The sequence below is a fragment of the Actinia tenebrosa genome, unplaced genomic scaffold (genome assembly GCF_029948245.1).
Source record: "Actinia tenebrosa isolate PJP-AT-01 unplaced genomic scaffold, QUT_ActTen_1.0 PGA_scaffold9__36_contigs__length_13948895, whole genome shotgun sequence".
Lineage (NCBI taxonomy): Eukaryota > Metazoa > Cnidaria > Anthozoa > Actiniaria > Actiniidae > Actinia > Actinia tenebrosa.
This window is the reverse complement of record NW_028292586.1, coordinates 5,769,638-5,791,865: the sequence shown is the minus strand read 5'-3', so window position 1 is coordinate 5,791,865 and position 22,228 is coordinate 5,769,638. Positions and strand designations below refer to the sequence as shown.

The window sequence follows — 22,228 nt, the reverse complement described above, 5'->3', positions numbered from 1 at the left end:
AATACATAAGCACTTTCACAATGCACATGGGATGGTATAATACTCCCTTTTACAGTTCAGTTATACCATGAATAAGAGTTCCAAGTTGAGTTTGGAGTTTCCATGCAAAGCAAAACTTTTGTTTATCATGCAAGGCAACTACAACCTTAGTTCTGAACATTATTCATGGTCACTTAATGGAACTGTAAAAATGAAGTATGTTAATGTTGTTTATTTGGGACATAGATATATTGACAAGAGTTTAACTCAGACATTTTGATGGCATGACTCTAGAACTTTTGGAACAATATTTACATAAGAAAATGTGATTTTTGTGCAAGTCATAGATTTCCTGACACTGGTATCTTAACTTGAATGACGTCTATAAAATGTTTCAAATGCACTTGACCCTTTATTAGTTGTACATATTTTTGGGTGGCTTCCAAAATTTTGTCCACCACCCAAGTACCTGAGATTCTCTTGTCAGTGCCCAAGGAGTATGAGGCCAGACGAACACTGCAAGTATTACATCTGTAAGAGCTGTCCCAGATAATCTCTTGAGCACCTCATCATCTGTCCATGAGACACTGGAGCTACAGCACATGGCAAAAAAGAGTAGTTTGATCCTACACTGGTTGCCTGATGTCCTTCAATGCCTAGAAGCTGAATTACTAATGCAATGTAATCAGCATTAAATAACAGAGAATCTACAATCCACAGGCAGCCCAATATAAGGGGGTATGGGCTAAAATTGGTATATATAAGATACTAGTAAGAAGAAAAAAAGTTTTTTTGGGAGACCATAGCCCTCCCTGTCACTTTCCTGGTAGAGGGGGGTAATATAAATGCAGACACTAATAGTGTTTATTAGAAAGATACTTTCATCTCTCCCAAGAACATCAATCCCACACTCATGAAAAATGTTGTTTTACAAGGGTGGCAGCCTCTTAATCGCCAGGGGCTAAGAGACCTTTAGTCTCCCACGCAGCCGCTATTAGTTTCGTCATGCAATGCTTAGGGGAGTGAGCGTGCCGTGACTACACTATTAGCGGCTGCATAGGAGACTAAGAGACCTTTGGCCCTCAGTCCATTATTGAATTGGAATACAATAGTTAGTTAGGGAAGAACCAACAAGCAACTCGTCACATGCTACTGCGTCATGGACACGAACCTAGGTCCTACTGGTTAGAGGAGAAAACTCTCATCACTATGGCAACAAAAAAATCACAGATTCCACTAGATTTTTGTTAAAACTCTCACTTATTTTTATATGATATTGTTTCACTCTTTTTTCTCATCTTTTACTTTCCACTGGACTGACTGAAATACTAAACATTATCCTCTTATCCTTGTCTCTCATTTTTTCATTTTTGCAGACAAATGCATTTTCTTATATCAAAAGCTGTAAGATTTGCAATTCGTTTAAAGGTTGGTCACCCCCCCCCCCCCCCATGGTCTTTGAAAGAATAGTGTTTTCCACTTTCTTGTAGAGTCTATGGTGGCATGCCCTTCTATGGCACTGTCTCTTACCATTATGTAGTAAGTGGACACCTTGGGTGGCAGGTTCGAGTCCAAGCTGAGCCACATTGTAAGTGGAGCTCTTCTTGTGTTCTCTCCCTTAACAATAGGGGTTTTCCAGTTTATCTCCCTTGTAGTAATCAAACATGTGAGTCAAGTGTTGTAAATAATGAATGTAGTGGTAGTGCATGTGGCACAAACTAATCAAAAGTTGCCCTTACAGGGAGGAATAGTTGAAAATATGTTTTTCTCTATTCACTCAGCTGAATAGTACCAAGCAAAATGCTGGTAGACTTTGTCTTACTTACCTTAATGGTCCATGAACTGCACCACCATCTCTTATGGTTCTCCTCACTACTATGGGGAGCCTGTGTACTTACCTAACACAAACAAATGTAGAAGATTTTTATGTATTCATGGTTCACTAGTCAGTAAACTCTTCTGCTACTCAATAATTCTTGAATTTTCTGATTTAAGAAACTTCTGTAGTCAAACAGGCACTGATTGGCACCAAACATTGTTTGAAATCCAAAAGTTCATTTTCAACATCAATAACTCTATGAAAATAGCATCTTCAAAATATCCATCAAATTTGGAATGAGTTCAGTTTGTGAAACAATTTCATTGAAAAAGCCCAAATCCCTGACCTTTAGAATTGTAAAGTCTTCTGCTTACAACCAATTTTGTAGAAGTGCAACCCTTAAAGTTTGATGTTTTGTTTGCCAACTTGCATTTCAATGACCATCAATGAAGGAATTGGATTGAAAACACTAAAATTGCAAAGCGAGGGAAATTGTGGTTTGAATTAAAACTCTAGATCCTTTTCTTCTTCTTAGACAGTTAAGCCAGCTGACTGATGTTTTAAACAAAAACTACTTTGGGACTGTTTTTAAAACGAACTTACAGACCAGACATGGAAATATCTACAGTCAAAGATTATTACACGGTGGTGGGAGTGTTGAATGAGGTGTAGTGAGGAGACCCAAATGTTTCCAGTAGACTGGAAGACCTTGATCTTTGCACATCACTGAAGAGAAAACATAAATCAAACCCAAAAATACATAAAAACACAAAAAAACTTGATCGTAATACTGGTAGCTATTTTCCAACTTTTCAACATGAATGCCAAGACACGTACGGCTAGGAGTAACCAAAAATTGAAATGAATTCCGGATAGGTACATCCCTAGACTATTTCTTCTTTTTTCATATTTTCTTACAAGGTATTGCGAAGATTAGATCAGCAATGGATAAGATACTGAAGAGCTTTTGAAGGGATCGGAGGGGACTCCAAAAGATTAATCTACTCAAAAAAAAATGTCGAAGTTCCAGCATATGTTCCTGTCGATCTCATTTGAAACCAATATATATATATAATACACTGAATATGGCAAGCCTGACTTATGATGACTTTATTTAAACCTTACTTTAATACGTATACGCAACTAAACTTATCTAAATGGAAAATTTCTTGAATAAAAACGTAATAAAATGCATTACACTATGAGACAATATAATTTATATAGAAAAATGTCCTAAGTCTTCATCTACATCTGGCCTAGGATTCTTCTGGGCATGCTGATTGACGACGCTTCTGACGAAGTTTAGATGCTGTCCCTAGGTTGTTGCTAGGTCCTTGAAGTCTTAACTTAGCCCTGATCCTAGGTAATCTGACTAAGACTGCAATCATTCTGTGCTAGACACCTAGATGTAAGACAGAAATACCGATCCTATCAGATCAACACTATGGCAAGTCCTTAGATGTTACTGTAAAACTGAAAAAACAAGCATAATAAACAAATCTAAACTAGGTACTTTTTTCTTTAAATTGTTCCAGAATTTGAAAATTTGCCTTACCTTACTTGAAATATTATGAATAAATTTTTGAAATACAAAAAATAACAAGCAAAAAATTTAATACTATTAAAAAGACCACCAGGACAATAAAATGACTTTTGATAAGCAAAAATACTATCAAAATCAAGGGAAGAAGGGAAAGATAATCATATCTCAAGACTCACCTTGTGAACATTTAGTAGGGACGATAGCGTGCTCCATGGCCACCTCTTCCACCATTGGATGGAGGATACGAACTCTGTCCATACATACCCATACTACCACCACCATAACTATCATACGGGTAACTTCCTCCATAACCTCCCCCATACCCATCACTATATCCCCCATAACCACCACCACCATAGCTATCATAGCTACCACCACCATAGCCACCGCCGCCGCCCCCATAACTACTATATCCACCACCCCCATATCCACCACCACCACTGCCATATCCAGCACCTCTGCTTCGGCCATAGTCTCGACCTCCACCACCGCCGAAAGATCGTCCTCCTCCCCGACCTCCTCGGGGACCACCACTATCGCCACCACCACTACCTCCCTTAGGTTCTGCTTTCTTGATTTCGACCATTTTCCCTTTGAGTTCGATTTTCTTAATGCAGCATAGCTCGTCGGCATCGTCTTCATTTTCCAACTCCACAAAACAAAACCCACGGTGCTTATCTGGCTCGTTTTTCTTTTTGATCAAGTCTACTAGTACGGGATTGGCTTCTAATACATCAGCTACAGCGTTGTGAATGTCTTCATCGGTCGCACTATCTGGTATTCCTCCAAGAAACACTTTCTTGGTCTTCTGATGCGCTGTGCTACTGGAATCGTCTCGGGGGATTGCTCGCTTCACCTCGCACTCTTTGCCATCGATTACGTGAGGTCCCTGCGTTCGCTTTACCTCAAGCACTTTCTTCGTTACTCTGTAATCTTTGAACGTAACGTAACCAAAACCCCGGGATTGTTTTGTTTCACTATCACGAATAACCACGCAATCAGTTAGTTCGCCATATTTTTCGAAGTACTCTCTCAAATTGTCGTCTGAGGTTTCTCGATTCAATCCACCAACAAATAGTTTCTGTCGTCTCTCTTCACTGCTCATTTCTGCCATCTTCACTAAAAACAAACGAAAAATACTTGTTAACAAACCTAGATTCAATATTTAGCCTTAGAATACCTCAGGAAGCTTAAAAAACTACCTTAAATATCGTAGTTCTGGTTTAAATCTTAAAACTTTCGTTCAAAATGGAGGACGCTGATGAAAAGAATGAAGGAAGTGATGCCAGGTGTCATAGGGAGCACGTGTGTATACTAACCATTCCATTGGCCCGAATTCTATGCTCATTTTCATTGGATGACTCTCTTTTTGATTGACAGCTGAAAGCCATTCAGAATTAATTTTATCTGTCACTCTTATTACGCCTGAAGATCAGCTGTAATAAATTAATTGAAAAGATGCTTTCAAAATACTTCATAAGTTAAGTACCACGACAAATTTCTCGTCTACTCTGCTTTGATAATAGAAGTATTTTAAAAAAATGCATCATAAAAGCGTAAATTCTTAATCTATTTGTTTGAATATTAAATGAAGATATTTTAAAAACTATAGTTTTATAAATGAATAATATTTCTCTTCTTTTACGGAACGGGACTAATTAAATTTTCTCCAAATTAATTTGGCGTTTAAGAATTTGCGTCAACACATCCCTTAAAAAATTCCAAAACTTGGGCTTCCTGTGTCGTATCTCAGTTTTCAAAATGGCGTACAAACAGAGGTAATGTTGTAAAGATGGCTTCTTTCAATTTCTCTTTCAGAAATTTTACTAAAGTTTTCATCCGAATTTCCAATTCTAGGGTTGCTGAGTTTCAGGCTGCACTGAATGCACCAGTCATTAACATGAGAAAACTGCGAACTCTCTGTTTTAATGGTAAGTAACGCTTGCAAATCTATAAAGTTTGAATTAAATTCCAAATTAAATATAGGATTATGCATTCCTTTACGAGCTTAAACACTTTCTTTTCTCTGATTATATTTATATATTTAAATATCTTTTAAGCTTCATTCTTTAAATTTACAAATGTTAAAAGCTTTATTATTTGAGAGGTTTCCTTCAGATAAAATATAAGCTTTAAAGGGTAACTGTTTTGCAAGTTCGGGACCAAGACGAGTTTATATTTTTCCGGGAGATTAGTCGTAATTTTGTTGGATACACATGACTCGTCTTGTCGCTTTAGAAAACTCAAAACACATTTTCATTTTCTCTGTTTATAATTTGGGTTTAAAGTGATACTGAATATAAATTTTGCTGTTTATGTGAAAAGTACTTACAGAACTATAACAATTAAAAGATCTGCCAGGAAGATGACAATCTCTCTAACGAACTTTATCTCTGAAGATAATGTCTTTGTTTGAAAATTCTGGTAATTATTGATATCCTGAGAAAATCCTTATCGCTGGGTTTTAAATCATTTGACAAAAGCCAATGAATCTTATTATCTGTTACAAAATTAATGGATGTTTCACACTGACCACCTTGTGCTGTCAAGAAAGAATGCAATTGATTATAACGTGGGATTCAGCTGCTGGACATTTTTTTCATGAGAAAAGAAATGAAGTAAAGTCAAACAAAGCAATTGACATTTTATCCCAAAATCTGTGGTACCCCTCACATCTCCCCCAACCCCATTTTTCCCCAGTCTGCAAAATCCAAGTTGTTCTGTCAGTTACTCATACTCTGACAGATCAGCTCAGAGATTTTTTTCCCCTGCTAGTGAAGTCTCTCCTCTTTCTTTCAGAGGGAGACTCTGCCGATGTAGAATGTTTCCTTTGATACATTGCACAAAGGAAACCAGTTTTAGAAACCGGTTTTGAGCTGGGTACATTTAGTGTGCATGAGCAAATGTAACACACCTTGGTGCCAAGCGTTGTTTGACAAGAGTGACTGTCAAAATCATGACAGCGTTGCTAAGTTATGCCACGCAAGCGAGACAAATATAACGCTCTACATTGGCAGAGTCTTATTTTTCTCACTTTATCAAAAGAAAAGGAAAATAGGCTCTGAAAGCAGGGACAGGTTGTTTCAGGGTTGAATAAAATTGACATTTTTTGGTTCATTTTCTTAATTCTTTCATTCCAGGAATTCCTGATGTGTCAGGCATCCGTGCTGTTTGCTGGAAAGTAAGTGAAGGCTGTAATTGATGAAAGGAATGCCATCTATTCTGTCACATCATAATGTATTGTGAATTTTATTGAATACTCCTAAAATGGTTTTTCAGGTCCAAATTACATGTTAGGCCCCGTCCACATGTATCCGAAAATTTTTGTATCCGCAAATTTTTTTTTTCAGATATGGGGTGCGTCCACACGTGTCCGGAAATGTTTGTATCCGTATCTGCAAATTTTACGAAAACGGATATGTGTGGACAGTTAAAACGATTCAAATACGCTGTGTGTGGATGCAAACATTTTCGTATCCGCAAAAAATAATTTGTGGATACAAAAATTTCCAGATACATGTGGACGGGGCCTTAGATATGCCAAATTTGAGGTCGTCCCATAGCTTCATAGATCTGAACTGGAAATGCCTTGTGCTGTTCTGTTTCAATCTACCTGTAATGAGAATTTTATTCCAGAGTTTATAGAAAGGATGTTATATGAATTCAGTATTGTACTTTTGTATTGATAGTTAATGCTGGGATATCTACCTCCAGAACGAGAGACATGGAGCACAGTTTTATCAAAACAGAGGTAATGGTCAAAACCAGACAGTCTGGTTCTCACCTGCCTCTAAGACTCTTATCAACAAGAGGATTGAGGATGCATTGAGGATGGTGATGTTTAAATGATGACATAAGCACATTTTGAAGACAGTTTTTTATGAGTGTGGCATTATATTGAAATTTTATTATTTCATCGTTTAAAATGTAAATTTTGTTATTTCATAACAATGAATGTAAATATTGTAATGTTTGTTGACATAGGTCAGTTTATCAACAGTTTGTGCAGGAAATCATCATAGATGAAAGCCAAGGTCTTCAATCTGGCCCAGAGGGAAAGGACACACACGTAGACCATGTATGTTGAACTATTGTACATATGAGCATTAAGCCCAAGGTGGTGGGTGATGGGCAACCCAGGGTGAAATGACATAAGTTTACCACTCCTGGGTGGACAGCTTGATGCCTCACAGGCCTTGCGACGCAATTGATAAGGCAGCCGGTTAGCACGGGCACTGAAGATGGTTGTCACCAGCATCTTCAGTGGATCTTTTACGTCTGCCTTATACAGGGTTATATAGCGGGGGCCTACGGTTTTAAGTCCTTGTCCGAGAAGACTTGAAGGTCTAACTATTTGCAGATATAATTACAAAGGCAGCACCTTCTCCTCAGTTATTTTTCCCACACAACAGACTGACGCTCTTACCAACTGAGCTAACCAGATGGCGGTCCTGAATGTGTTGTAAATGAGAAATATTGAAAATTTTAATGAATTAGTTCAAGAATGCTGATTTGAGTCATTCTTGTGTTATAGCCTTTGAATCCAAACCCAGATAGTTGGTGGATGGGATATTTTAAAGACAACGAGATACTTTTACAAATAGACAAAGATTGCAGGTAATCAAAGCATTCTGTTATTCTACTCTAACTATAAACACTTGAGTTTATTTTATTTTTATTTGTGTAAATATACTTTCATTTTTTTCTTTCTCTTTCATCATTTTTTTCTCCTCGAATAGTTTTAAATTTATACACTTTCAATACATGTAACTCGAATTCTATTCTTTTCCATTTATTATCTGATTGGTTGACAAACTCGAGTGTTCACAGTCAAAGTAGAACAACAATAATGCTTTCTATTCTCTATAATTTCATGATTTCAGTTTTAAAATGTTCTTTTTCATTTAGTTTGATAGGCAATGATTCAATTCAATATTACACATCCAATAGAACTATTTGGTGTCTGGCTTTGCCACTACTACTAATTAAAAAAACTCATCTATCGTACTAATATTTCATTGGCAGAAGGGAAATACCAAACACTTTGAATTTTACTGTCCAGGCTGCATATTTGTGAAAATGGGAGTAACAGAGTTGTGATTTCTTTTAATGGCCACTTCCCTCTCTTTGAACCCTGATCAACCTTAATAGTTTGATGCCATAATCTGTTATTTTATTAATCTTTAACCCTTTATGCCCCATGGGGAATCTTGCTTACGTTGTGCACTAATCCCAAGGGTCATTAACATTCATTGTGCAGTATTGAGTATGCCTTAGATTTTGCCTTATAATGCCAAAGCAAGCTAAGGTACTGCATTACAATAGAAAGAAAAATTATAGATCTAATATCAAACTTTATTTTTAAACATCATAAGGTAGTAAATACATAAAATCTGATGAGAATATACTACTGAAAATCCTAGAACCTAAAACATACTTGCTCAGCCATTTTGTTCTAGGTTTGATATTGCAAACACATGGATTAGATTTACTATAAATCATCTCCTAGATCAATAATTCAATATAGAAATGATAAAAATGTATATTGAGACATGCAGCTAAAGAATAAGCTAGTTATCTATCATGAAAGTCAAGTGGTTTTCACAAATATGAAATAATTAAAGTTAAGTTAATTTTGAATTTGGCGCGTCCAAAGTCGGTCCAATCAAGCTAGGTCACTAGCGGTATGGTTGCGAAAGCACTTCAAACACACTCGCTTTCCACACAGTTCACACTGTAATCTGCACCAGCTCTTTTCTTTTTTCCTTAGGCATCTTTTGCAGAGGCCTTTTGTGCAGGGAATAGGCCAGTGGCCACCCTGCAAAGATCCAGAAACACAGGATAATTTGCGGCAACTGAATTCGCCGATCAAGTCCTTTGCAAGTTCTAATCTAAATTGAAGCTGTGTTCGTGAGCGATGATTTGGCGCCAGCATTTCTAAAATGTGGGCATTTACAATGCTCAAGTCAATGAGAAACCAAAATAGGTATCTCCACCACTTTCTGGACTTGAGTCCGACAGCATAGTAGCCGCGAGATTGATCACTGCGATCAACAGCACCCATGTTGGCGTTGTAGCTCTTCACTACAGGAGCGCTAGGCACATCGATAATGGTTCCATCGCGTTGTTTTCGTTTTACAGTGTCGTCTCCAACAGGATTCGACTGGCTGCTTAAAAAGTTGACAAGCCTCTTGTCCTTCCAAACCGTTGCCACGAGATTGTTCTTTCGTTTGAACAAGGATTCGCCTTGTTTTAAGCGCTTCACGTCGGGGTTTTTTTTCCCTAACTCCTTCGGATAACCCGAACTGCTAGCTTTTATCGTGCCACATAAATAGACTTGGTCTTTTAATAAATCTTCGGCTAGACGAACTGATGTGAAATAATTATCACAGAAGACATGATGGTTTTTGCCTGTGATTGTCCGTGTTAAATCATGTACGACACGGTAGCCAAGGCCATGTTCGACTCCGCCATCTTGCTTCTTCCCCGTGTAAACTTGGAAGTCCAACACGTAGCCATTTGAGGAATCGGCACACTCCCAGACCTTTATTCCTCTCTTGATGGGTTTGTTGGGCATGTATTGCTTCATCCCAAGCCTGCCTTTGTACTTAACCATAGCTTCATCTACAGCAACGTTCTTTGTTGGCATGTACTCTTCGCGGCATTGCTGTAAAACACGATCAACAACAGTTCGAACTTTGTAAAGTCTGTCGTGTTGCCGATCTTCTCTCGGAAGAGCTTTAGATTTGTCATTGAGATGTAGAATGATATTTTTTCATTGTTCTAGGAGGCTTTTGCCAGACATATCATTCTTCCAAATTGCAACCAAGTATCCCAACAAAGACATGATAGGTCTGTGATATAAAGATGATCAATGTAAAAGTAACTCCTACTTGATAACGAGGTGGCCATCTTGCCAGGGGGCAAAACAAAACAAAGATGACGGAAAATACATAGAGTTTTGTGTGTTTGTCTTTTTTTTACTATGGGTAGAGGTGATCAATGTTCAGTCTTAATTCATCTTCTGTTGTATTCTTTAACTTGTAGTAACCTGTTAATACCAATTGACGTCATTACTGCAACAAAGCTTTATTTGCCCCCTGGATGCCCATAATGCCTAGCAATCCATTGGAGATGGCCACCACACTGTTGAACTAGTTCATTCTGTTATCTAGTCTATTCTGTCGGAAGATTAATGGCTGACAGATGGTCTAAGGACTGCAAAGCAGCAGACTAATGTGTGTCCAATAGTCAATGTTTATATACTTCAACTATTCTTTTGAACAAAACAAATCGACTCAACATAAGTGCAAACTGGTTGAGTGTGAAACAACTTTAGTGCCAAACCACTGAATACCAGTCAGTCTACCCACCCAAAGACTTCATAATGATATTGATTCATTAGTTCAATTCTTTCTTCTTCTTCATTATAATGGGTATTTCTTGTGTGTGCAGGTGATGACAAAGACTTTGAAACACTAAGAAAAAGAGTTCAAAATCAACACCTTGAGGCTTCGCATGTGAATACAAGTAGAATGGGAATCACAAATGTAAGTTTCATTGCCAGACGTATTTTTGACCATGAAATTCTAATCAGAAAATGCTAACCAAAAATTGTTGGCTCATTATTCCTTTCTGGGAATGCAGTCATCTCAGCTGGCCATTATATGTGGCATCTCTAAGGGATGGCTTTCTAGAACCAGTGATTTTCAGTAATCTTTTTTATATTTTCAGGTATGTACAATCAAAAAAGTTGCAGCAGAAGAATACAACGTGTTAGAAAAGGGTCAAGAAGCACATTGGGAGGTATGTATCAAGGTTAAAGATCATTAGGGAATAATGAATTTGGGTGAGTATAAGAGAGGCAAATTTGGAGGTTTGTATAGAGGTGGATGCTAGTATTTTGGGAAGCACGGGTGGTGTAGTGGTAAGAGTGCACTCTCCTCTCACCAAAGGGACCGTATTTGAGTCCCACTGGGCTTGTCATGTGAGTAGAGTTTGTTTGTTGCCAGTTCTCTAATAATAAATAATTTTAGTAAAAATACACAGATTATTATAGAAAATCTCGTGCGCTGATTGGTCAAGAAACTCCCACTATCACAAGATAATCACCTCGAGCAAAAATTCAAAATGGCAGCCAGCCGCTTTGTTGCTGTTACCGGAAAAAAAATACCTTTCATCTTCTTTTTTTTGAAAGAATCACCAGTGTACATATACTAAAACAATTATTTGTCTCAGGCACATTGATTATTGGGGAATATTTACCTCACTGCTTGAAGACTCGCATCTCGGTAAATATTCCCCAATAAACACTTCCCCTTCAGCGAATAATTGTTAAATAATATAAAGTTCTTAACAAATGCATCATACAATATCTCGATGCTTTTTACAAAAGGACCAGACGAATATCAAGTTTGTGGAAAAAATTTCAAAAAAAGTCGGTTACTCCTGGTGAACAGGCAGTGCTTTAGTGCAGATTTAAACTCTGTAACTGAACTCGAGTACTTTAAAGTGCTACTACGACGAAAATCGCTCAAACTTGGATTCAGCTGAAACTTCCTAAAAATACTCTTTAAAGGTCCAATAATCACTGTATGAAGTGTTTTCTTGATATTCAGGACGAAAGCATGATATTTTTACGATAATTTTTTGGAGTCTGTGACGTCATACACTCAACATCAAACATTGCTACATATATTTCTTTGTATATAAATCCTTAATTTATTTTATTCCTATGAAGCCCAAAGGGTGGCTAATGTGCTTATTTCACATTACTTGTGACTATAAGTTATATTTTGGGGTGTTTGGGTATTTCTTTCTCCCTTTACTACTGATATTTTGATCATAAACTACAAAGAAATGTATGGAGCGATGTTCGATGTTGAGTGTATGACGTCACAGACTCCAAAAAATAATCGTAAAAATATCATACTTTCGTCCTGAATATCTAGAAAACACTTCATTCAGTGATTATTGGACCTTTAAAGAGTATTCTTAGGAAGTTTCAGCTGAATCCAAGTTTGAGCGATTTTCGTCGTAGTAGCACTTTAAGGGTTTTTCTTCTGGTTCTCCGATTTTCCTCCCTTCACAAAAATCAACTAAATTCCAATTTGATCATGGAATGAGGTCTAAGTTTGCTAGCCACTGGTTATTTATTCATTTCTACTGCTAATTGAGTTGAGTACATTAACCCGGGGGGGGGGGGGGTACTCCCATATATGGACTACACAGGGATGATCCGCTGAACAGGGCATGGTTTCTCGAGCTTCTTGTCATAAACAGGGTATGCAATTTCACTCAAGTTCCAAGTTCTTCCTGAGTTTCCTGACGTATTCAGGCTTTCTACTTTCGTATTGACCTAAACTGGTCATTATTGTCGTAAAAAAATGATACACGAGATGACGTGATAATTGGAACAGGAACTCAATGCAATAAATTATATCTTTTATCATAAACAGGGTACCCCTTTCAGAATCCCAGCAGAACTCCCCTTTCCCCCTACCCAAATTCTGGCGGAGTACCCCCCCCCTTCCCCCCCTGGGACCTTAACCACCTTTCATTTATAGGGGAAGTACGTCTGGAGTCTAACATAATAATTATTTTTTGTTATCAGGTTGTAGAGAGAATATTATTTATATATGCAAAGTTGAATCCAGGAATATCATATGTACAGGTAATTTATTAGTTATTAGAGAGTTTTAGATTGACTTTTTTCCTTCTTGCAAATGGCAAACGTCACCACATTCTCATCATTTTCCTGTATTTTACATGTAGCTATTGCAAACTTCTCACCACACACAAATATTCTTCTATTTTTTTACTACTTACGACTTTTTACTGGTCATTTGACGTTTCATGTTTGCTGTGAATGTAAATCTAAAACTCTCTATTATTATTATTTACACTTGTTTGCTTCAGGCTTGTGTTGTTAATCAGACACGGCACTCTTGCTGTAAACATTACATAGAACACTGCTGCAGTATATTTTATGAATATGTTACTGAATGCTACGTAGGTACTTCCTCACTGATATCTTCCATTAATGCACATATTTCTTTTTTCCATTGCAGGGAATGAATGAGATTATTGGACCACTATACTATATTTTTGCTTCCCACTCCAATCCAGAATGGCAAGGTAAAGCAATCCTACACTGTACTTGACAGGTGGTACACTGTTCATTTGAATAAATGAATGACATGGAAATCAGTGACACCAGAATCCCACCAGACATTTTATGTCAGTCTCCTTTCCAGTAATACTACATTTGTACATGCATATAAGGGATATATAATACTTGCATGCATGCATATCAATGCTTACTACCGGCTACAGTATATGCATGCAACATAGTTGGTACATGCTGCCCCCCCCCCCCCCACCTAATTGTAAGCCCACAGGTCTGCTAAACCTACAGACACACAGTGCAACATTGCACGCAATGTTGCATGCCATTTATTTTGCGAGCCATGACACACAATGCAATTTACAAGTTGCATGCAACATTGCTGAAGTAGAAAACTATCCTACTTCAGCAACATTGCCTGCAATGTTGCTCGCAATGTTGCACCGTGTTTCTGTTCCTTAATGCAAGTCATAAGCCATTGGTTATATCCCACTTCTGGTATCCTCCATTCATGCTGTTGAAAACGCAAAAGAGATTATTGGGGACCTAAATACATAAGAGTGCTAACAGTTTGGAATTTTTTTGTTTGATTGACAGCTCATGCAGAAGCAGACTCATTTTTCTGTTTTACCAACTTAATGTCTGAGATAAGAGACAATTTTATTAAGAGTCTAGATGAATCTGCCACTGGCATAGGTGAGATCTTGACCATTTGTACCTAATACATACATGCACAATCACGTGACGGCAGCCATGTTAGATGGCAGTAACAATACAATCCTTTTACATAAAAAATAATTCTATTCTCAAGAGCAAAGGGATTTTATTGTTCTGCCATCTAACCACAGGAAGCCCAAGCTGTATTATGGGCCTTGGCACATAATGATGCAAAACCTCTATTATATCCTATTCAATGGTTTATTATTTCATTAATTACCTACTGTATTACCTGTTGTTTTATTCTCAGGAAATATGATGAAAAATCTACTCAACTTACTTAAGGAGAAGGATCCTGAGTTATGGATATCTTTAGTGAGTTTTAATATTGATGATGATAATGATTGATAATGATGATAATGATGATGATGATGATTGAAGATGATGGTTATATTGATGATGGTAATGATGATGATGATGATTGAAGACGATGATGGTTATATTGATGATGGTAATGATGATGATGATGATTGAAGACGATGATGGTTATATTGATGATGGTAATGATGATGGTTTTGACAAAGATGATGAGTTAATGATGATGAAGATAATAATAGATGATGATGTTGATGATGGCTGCGATGACAGGGCATGTCATATAGGGGCATCCAAGGAGGGGGCAGCATGGTAGAGTGATCATAGCATCAGTCTCACTCTGTTGGTGCCAGGTTAGGGTCCCACTCTGGCCACTAGCTGACACTGTATTTTGTCCTGATTTCTGATTAGTACAAAATAATTCAGTTTCTTGACCATCATAAATAGCCAACTGGTTTGCCTCCTTGCCAGTTGGGATTCTTAAAAACATGTTATGTTTCTATTTCTTCATTTTAGTTTCTTCATTCTTGTAAGAGCATTGAGACTTTGTAGAATGCTCCTAATATTGTATTATAATAATTATTACAATAAAAAAGACACCTTTGCTCAATATTTCTTTGATTTGATCTTTTTCAAGGACAAACAGCAGATGAAACCCCAGTTCTATAGTTTTAGATGGTTAACATTGATGCTCTCTCAAGAATTCCCACTTCCTGGTAAGTAAGAATGTGTGTAACAAAGAGGAGCCATTCTCTGCCATAATATATTTGGAACAGTATTTGAAGATAAAATCCAAGATTTTACTTTAACTGCTACCCAGTTGGCTCAGTGAGTTAAGCATCTGACTTTCTGTAGGAGGTCATGGTTCGAGTCCTAAATATGATTTCTCAAGGGGTTCATTTTATTGTAATATTTACGGGCCGGACTGGAATTTGGTGCAGCGTACAATACCTCGAAGGGTATCCTGTGTCCTATTATGCACCATCAGCCTGCAGGCAAAAATCCCCTATAGATTTTGGGTCTCATGAGATGACAAATGCAGGTATCAGAGTTAGACTCTATTGCCTTCAAACAATAATTATTATTTCAAGATGAGGCATTTGGGTCAATACTGACCCAAATGAAAATTGTTTAAAGGCAATACGGTGTAAGTCTAATATCTGCTATTGGTTTGATGTTATCCGACATATACCATGTGATCAAGAACCAATTTCCCAACTAAAGTGATGTTCATAAGTTAATCTTCTTATATATTTTTGTCCTCGCAGATGTCATTCGTGTTTGGGATTCTCTGTTTGCTGATGAAAAGAGATTTGAATTCCTCAACTTTGTCTGTTGTGCAATGCATATGTGAGTAGAACGCAAAAACAAAACTTTCCACAGAAGTAATGCGATGCCCATGAAATTTCTTTACTGTTAGTTAGAATATAAGCTGGGGGTTTCACAACAGAAGGTTTATGCCAGCAGGAACAATGCAATGTTTATGCAAAACTGCTGATGATAATAATAATGATAATAATAATGGGGTGCTTCTATAGTGCATCTAGTCAAATCTGATTTCAGTTTCCAAAGGGGAAAAAGACTATTTTTGTGCCTCCTGTCATGGCTGCCATCACGTGAGGATGCAAAGCCTCTATTCCAGTACATTAATATGCTTCTGGCCGACCCTACCCGTACTGATTCGGGGGTTGTATTGAATTAATATTGAATAAATATAATTGATGATAGAAGATAACAGATTTTTGTCTATTTCTTTTTTCACAGTGTTATAAGAGACCAACTTCTTGCTGGAGACTTTGTCATAAGTATGAAGTTGTTACAAGTAAGACATAATCCTTAAAGTACACCTAATCCCTGATACAATACTTTCAGTATTGATTCTACATAAAATGAAAAGTTGAATGGTGAAATACTTCTTCATTTGAATGTTGGGTCTTTAACCGATGAAGGTTTGTACTTCCGTTATGTTACTGACTGTGACGTCACCCATGCTTCATTAGGTATACAAGTTTTGATTGGTTCACACAAACAGTATTTAAAAAGCATTTGTTGTCTCATAATGGCTAGTGTTTAGTATTAAAAGTTAAAACAAATACACTCAAAAGCATATAACTTCATAACTAAAGATGCAACATTCAAATTAAGAAATATTTTACCATTCACTTGATCTAGAACCCAAGGGCGGATCAAGCCAAAATTTTAGGGGGGGGCTAATTGAGTTTAGGGGGGGCTAATTGAGTTTCTTCCGTCGACACAACGGAAAACAATATAAAAAAGGATCGTTTTTTTCTGCTGAAGGAGGGGGCTTCAGCCCCCCTTTGCCCCCCTGGACCCGCCCTTGGAACCAATACTGAAAGTATTGTATCAGGTGTTAGGTGCATTTTAATTGTTTAGACAAACTATTCAAAAAGAATTTATCCTCATTGAAATGTTGTCTTTTCAATCCATAGAACTATCCAGAGATTGATATACACAGAGTTCTATCAAAAGCAATGGAATTGAAACATCCAAAAATGTCCCATCAACAGTCCCCCAGAGAAAAAACCCAAAAACCAGGATTTAGCCTGAAAAAGAAATAGTTTAACAACATAACCTCAAAATATTTTAAAAGTATTTGTAAATAGTAGATCTTATTCCATTATTTTGTTTTGTGTAATTTAAAACCTGGTATTTTCTACAGGGCTTCTCAATCACATAAGTAAAATCGTACAATTCCCAGTTGAGACAAAATAAGGTTTGGTGGATGTCACTCAAAGGATTTCCATAACATTGGACTGGAAAACATAAAGCTTTCAAGGGCACCTGCCTATAGAATGTCATGGAAACGCATAGATTGTCGTCCACCAAAACCTACTTTGCTGCGACAGAAACAATCGCTAAAGCGCGCATGTCATTGAGAAAGGCTGTGAAACAATTAGAAGACTTATTGTCTGATTGAAGTGTCCCATGAAGTCTAGAGATCCCGTTACTCAACCTCGGCCTCGTCAGAGTGTAATTATTCTTTAGAATTTGACTAGAGTCCGCAGTAATGAAAAGAATTTACACATCAACGAACAATTGAAACACTTAAAAATTTCACAGGTTGTAGGCAATTTCTAAAGAATATAGTACACGCTGACGAGGCTGAGGTTGAGTAACGGGATCCATGAAATGGTCTATTGATTTAGTCTAAGCCCTAAACCTACTAATCTGTCAAATAGATGGACACAAAGAATTCTGAAATGCCGGTGAAAACACAGGTTAGCCACCATTTTGTGGGTTTTCAAAACTGGCACATGTTACTACTTGTGGTCTATCACTAATAGACCACTAGTAGCTCGGCCAATCAGAGCTCAGGATTGGTTTTAGACCATTAGTAGGTTTAGACTAATAAAATTAACTATTATTAAAAGTAAAATCAATATCTCTCTATTATCCATAAACCTTATTGTATGATAGATTTTTCACAAAGTGTATATAGAGCAAAGTAGAGTGCTCACACTAAATCCGTGAAACAAATACTAATTTTTAGTACTAAATAGTGATAATTAAACAATAGAAAACAAAGGATTCCGTATGAAATAGTACTAATTAGTACTATTTAATGTTCACGGTTTTAGTGCGTGCACTCTAGCATTAATTATCGATATGAAATTCTATTTTTACTGAGTTCAAAGGAAGTCTGGTTTGGATGCTTTTTTCCAGACCTCAGTTTTGCTAATGTATAAAGATAGTCGACTTGTGGGTCCAAGTGATCAAAATGCAACCAAAAAAAAACATGAAAAAGTACTAATTAGCATTAATTAGCATTAATTAGCATTAATTAGTATTACCATGTATAGACCAAATTCAACTCGCAGGCTTAGTTGTGAGGCTTAAGTTGTGAACAAAGGCATCTGGCGTGACTCAAAGTAATCTGGCGTGATTCAAAAGTCATGAATCACGCCAGATTCCTTTGTTCACAACTTAAGCCTCACATCGGTGCGAGTTTTGAATTTGGTCTATTGCGGTTTTCGATAATCTGCAGACTCCAACATTTCAATAGCTAGTAGTGAAATTGGTTTTTCACTGCTGCCAGTCAAGAATCTAAAAGGTACTGACTAATTGTTTTTGATTGACAGCAACGAAAAATATGTAGAATGACTTTTCTCCCTTCAGATTGGCTGTATTTTCAATTTATCAAAATTTTTATAACCATTAATTTTATTCATAGTATTTTGTAAGAATCTATAGTGTTTCACAAATGTTAAGACAGGATATCTGATGTTTTTCACTTGGACGGAAAAATAAAATTGCTCCTATTCTTGATCAATCTGTGTAAAAAAAACCGCCGTGCGTCTTTGTTCCATGATATATCACTGACTTTTCCCTGACTATTAAGTAACAGTTTTCACTGACCTTGTTGAGCCGCGTGGGCAAGCATGGGCGAGCACAGGCCACATGCCTAACTTTTACCTAGGCCCCGCTCTTAACATATTAGACAGAGTACCCAGCGTAATTAAACTTTTTTTTTTTCATTATCAGAAAAGATTTATCAGTCTATTCGAAAATTGCAAACAGTATGAGTATCACACAGATACTCATGGTTAACTTTAAATAAAATTCCCTGACTTTTCCCTGACTGTGTTTTTCCCTGACTTTTCCCTGACCCCTGGGAACCCTGTTAATATAAACACGCTGGGTGCTATATATCTAAGTAAGAGCGTGTTAGAAAACCAAGGGTTAGTCGAACGTTTCACTTGCTTTCTACCGTGCGTTTAAATTTTCATATAAATTTTAACAAATGCGTTCCGAAGTTCATTCGTAAGTTCTCAACGAACTTCATGTGCAATGCTACCCCCCCGGCTTTTTGCTTGTCCGCTTGTTGGGTCACGGTCACAGCAAATCGTGTTCTAGTGAGATTTTGACAACTTAGATCGCAAGGCATCATGGGACGTTCAGGGGCAAATAGTTAATTGCTTACTATCAATCACGTGACTTTTTGGAGTTGACTGGGGGGCAAACAAGCGGTTGACTGGGGGGCAACTAGTAGATGTCAAGTCAAAACATATCAAAATAAGTCCTCAAACTATTGTATTTGACTATTTTCACGACATGAAACCAGAAAACAAGAGGTCAAAACAACCTCCAGGATTCTACGAGCCATCAAAAAAGAGCTATTACCGGAAGTGACGTCTCAAAAATTTGAGGCTTGATATATATATTTTCTTTATATCGTCTGTCATTATCACAAACGGCACATTGATCACCTTAACTCATAAACTGAGATCGACAGACACACGAAATCCTACATAGTTTCCGCACAATTTTTTTTTTGAAACAAATAAAAAAATACCGCACCGATGAACATAAATTCAGTCTTAATTATTTGATTTATTTTTAATTCGTTTTGATTCTTATCTTAAAAAATATTTTGTTACAATACCTTTCTTATACTAACACTGATTATTTTATAAAACCTTTTTTGTTTTGTACAAAAAATAAACGAACATTTATGGATCTTATAAGACGATATTATTCTACGAAGCTCTTCCACGTTTCCTCCTTTCCGCTTTTCCCAGGTTTTCGATTTGAAATCGTTAGCACAGATTCGCATCAAACCTTCAAATACATTTAGAACTGTCTCAATTTCTTTGATCATTTTAGTTCTGTAGATTTACGTGTTTTTTCTGTTTTTATTATTACTTTTTAGGGGATATAGATTTAAAAAAATAATGGTGGCAATATTGTATTTGCCCGGAGGATTCAGTTTCTCACCGAATTCAATCTCGTTCTTTGCTTTGCGAAGAAGGTTGCCTGTTAAGATTTATTTAGCTTTGCTTTTTGTAGTTCCTCCAAAAGAGGAAAAACGCTTTCTGTTTTCTTACCATCCATAGCCTTTTCGCTGTAAAACACAGCAGTATTCGAGTTTTGAAAACTATTCAAATCAGCAACTTCGTACAATTTGTAACCATTTTGGGTCAAAAAACTCTTAATTGTTTCGCCAGAATTATCGAATTCAACTGTAATGATATGTACTTCACAATCCTCTGAAACTATAGCTTTCAAAATACCGAGTTCTCTCCCCTTTGCTTTTAGTGCAAGCAGGTCTACTTCTGTTCTTCCAAATGTTTTCGCCACAAAACTCAGCGGGATCTCTGGCACAACTGTCATGCTTCCAGGACCTGCTTCGGGTCCAAGTTGCTCCAATCCACCTTCAGCAATAACATGTTTTAGCTTAGAAAAAGCTCCTTTCTTCATTTTGAGAATTTTACTTAGAGATTCCATGCTAAAATTTGCTCTTTCAGTTAAAATTGCATCTACGATTGAGTAAGTTCGTGCTTGTGATTTCAATGCTTCGTAGTGTTTACGGTCGCTTTCCATGATGACACTTTCCCAATCTCTTGCCATCTTCAATTTTGATACTTTTGATAAACTCTCGCTGTCAAAATGACAGCAGTGAATGGAAAAACCATCCCTCTTGTCAAGGAGAAGCTCAGTTAAAGCTTTATCTTCCCATGTGTAAATCCCAAATTCAATCTTTTTGGCGTTTTCAAAGTCTTCTTTAACCAAATAGTTCGGTTTCTGGATAAATTTGTTTTTGAATTCTTGCATCAGTGTTGCATTATATCGATCTTGGTTTTCAACTTGTGGGGGCGAAAAACCTTCTTCAGCTTGGGAAATAAGAAGAACGTAGGATTGGTCGATCTCAAACTGTGCTCTCGAAGCGTCTTGGTGAAGGTAGTTCATATAATAATTCCCGCCATTTCTCAAGATTAAAAGGACAAACAACAAGACTACTCCAAGGATGACAACAATTGTTCCCTTCTGATGACTTCCGTTCGCTCTCGTCATCTTCTATAGTTTTCTATAGTGTGACACGAATGATGGGTCAAAACCCTGAACTCTTAATATCTATATCCTTGACACTCTATAACCTTAAACTGCCTTGCGATGCCAGAATGGTTCGTTCAAAGTCTTCATTTCGTCAAGCGGACATGATGACATTTTGCTCATTGACCGAAACAATATTTGAAATAATACTACTTCACTCTCCTGGCTCGAGCCATGAATAAATAATGAGTTAAATCTGCTGTTTAAGGTTAACTGGTAATGGAAAGAATTAATGCACCTGTGAAACAAGTTATCGCTTGCTTATTTGCTTAAGTTTGAACACTGTATCCATAGATTTGGGCGGAGTCGCTCGTTTGACTCCAAAATTCACATTTACGATGACGCATTCGATGTTCAACAAAATTCAACTTCCTTTTCAAGTTGAGCCCCTAAACTCTAGCAGTTCCTCTGATAGGAATAGTTTCAGCTCCAAGACTCTTTTTAGAAAAGGAAGGATTGCCTTAAATATGGCGGGTTTCTAGCTTAGTTTTAAGATCTTGTTTGGGCAGGAATCATTTCGCCGAGCAATGATCGATGAAATCAGTTGATTGATCCGGAGTGTTCCTTTATGCGCCTTAATCAAATATTTCCCACTATAGACATACAAAATAAAGCTTTAATAAGTGCTCTAATTTCTCCTGTTTTTTACAGTTTTTTTAAGGCGCGGAGACCAGACTCCTTTTAGAAAAAAAATCAAACTTGCGAACCCTAATGACATTTGCTGGAGAGAATTTTATCTCGTGTGGTTAAGTCGCTCCAATGAGCTCCAAGAGGCATGATAAGTAGACCAAGTAACATTACTATATCTATGGAATATCAAGGCTCACATGGTCGGGCAGAAACTAGAAATTAGATAATTTTATGGATTTTGAATATA

At 37.1% G+C, this 22,228-nt stretch overlaps 2 protein-coding genes across 3 annotated transcripts; one reads left to right on the top strand and one right to left on the bottom strand.

Annotated features, from left to right (window-relative positions):
• Window positions 1-2,892: 2,892 nt before the first annotated feature.
• Window positions 2,893-4,650, bottom strand: LOC116292892 (uncharacterized). 2 transcript variants are annotated; one of them, XM_089024887.1, is made up of 3 exons: window positions 4,544-4,650; window positions 3,518-4,460; window positions 2,893-3,271 (listed from the first exon to the last, which is right to left on the bottom strand). In XM_089024887.1, exon 2 carries the CDS (start codon window positions 4,453-4,455, stop codon window positions 3,529-3,531), a length of 927 nt encoding a protein of 308 aa, XP_088881013.1. In that variant the 5' UTR covers window positions 4,456-4,460; window positions 4,544-4,650; the 3' UTR covers window positions 2,893-3,271; window positions 3,518-3,528. The 2 variants fall into 2 exon arrangements, with proteins under 2 accessions (XP_088881013.1, XP_031556102.1); XM_031700242.2 differs by having other exon boundaries at window positions 2,893-3,200.
• A 449-nt stretch (window positions 4,651-5,099) lies between these two features.
• On the top strand, window positions 5,100-18,786 carry LOC116292895 (TBC1 domain family member 13). Its single transcript, XM_031700244.1, has 17 exons — window positions 5,100-5,119; window positions 5,199-5,272; window positions 6,482-6,522; window positions 7,031-7,092; window positions 7,326-7,419; window positions 7,876-7,958; window positions 10,129-10,193; window positions 10,797-10,891; window positions 11,076-11,147; window positions 12,955-13,014; window positions 13,412-13,478; window positions 14,065-14,163; window positions 14,435-14,499; window positions 15,137-15,215; window positions 15,768-15,849; window positions 16,264-16,321; window positions 16,950-18,786. The coding sequence occupies exons 1-17, from the start codon at window positions 5,103-5,105 to the stop codon at window positions 17,076-17,078; spliced, it is 1,242 nt and encodes a 413-aa protein (XP_031556104.1). The 5' UTR covers window positions 5,100-5,102; the 3' UTR covers window positions 17,079-18,786.
• The last annotated feature ends 3,442 nt before the right edge of the window (window positions 18,787-22,228 follow it).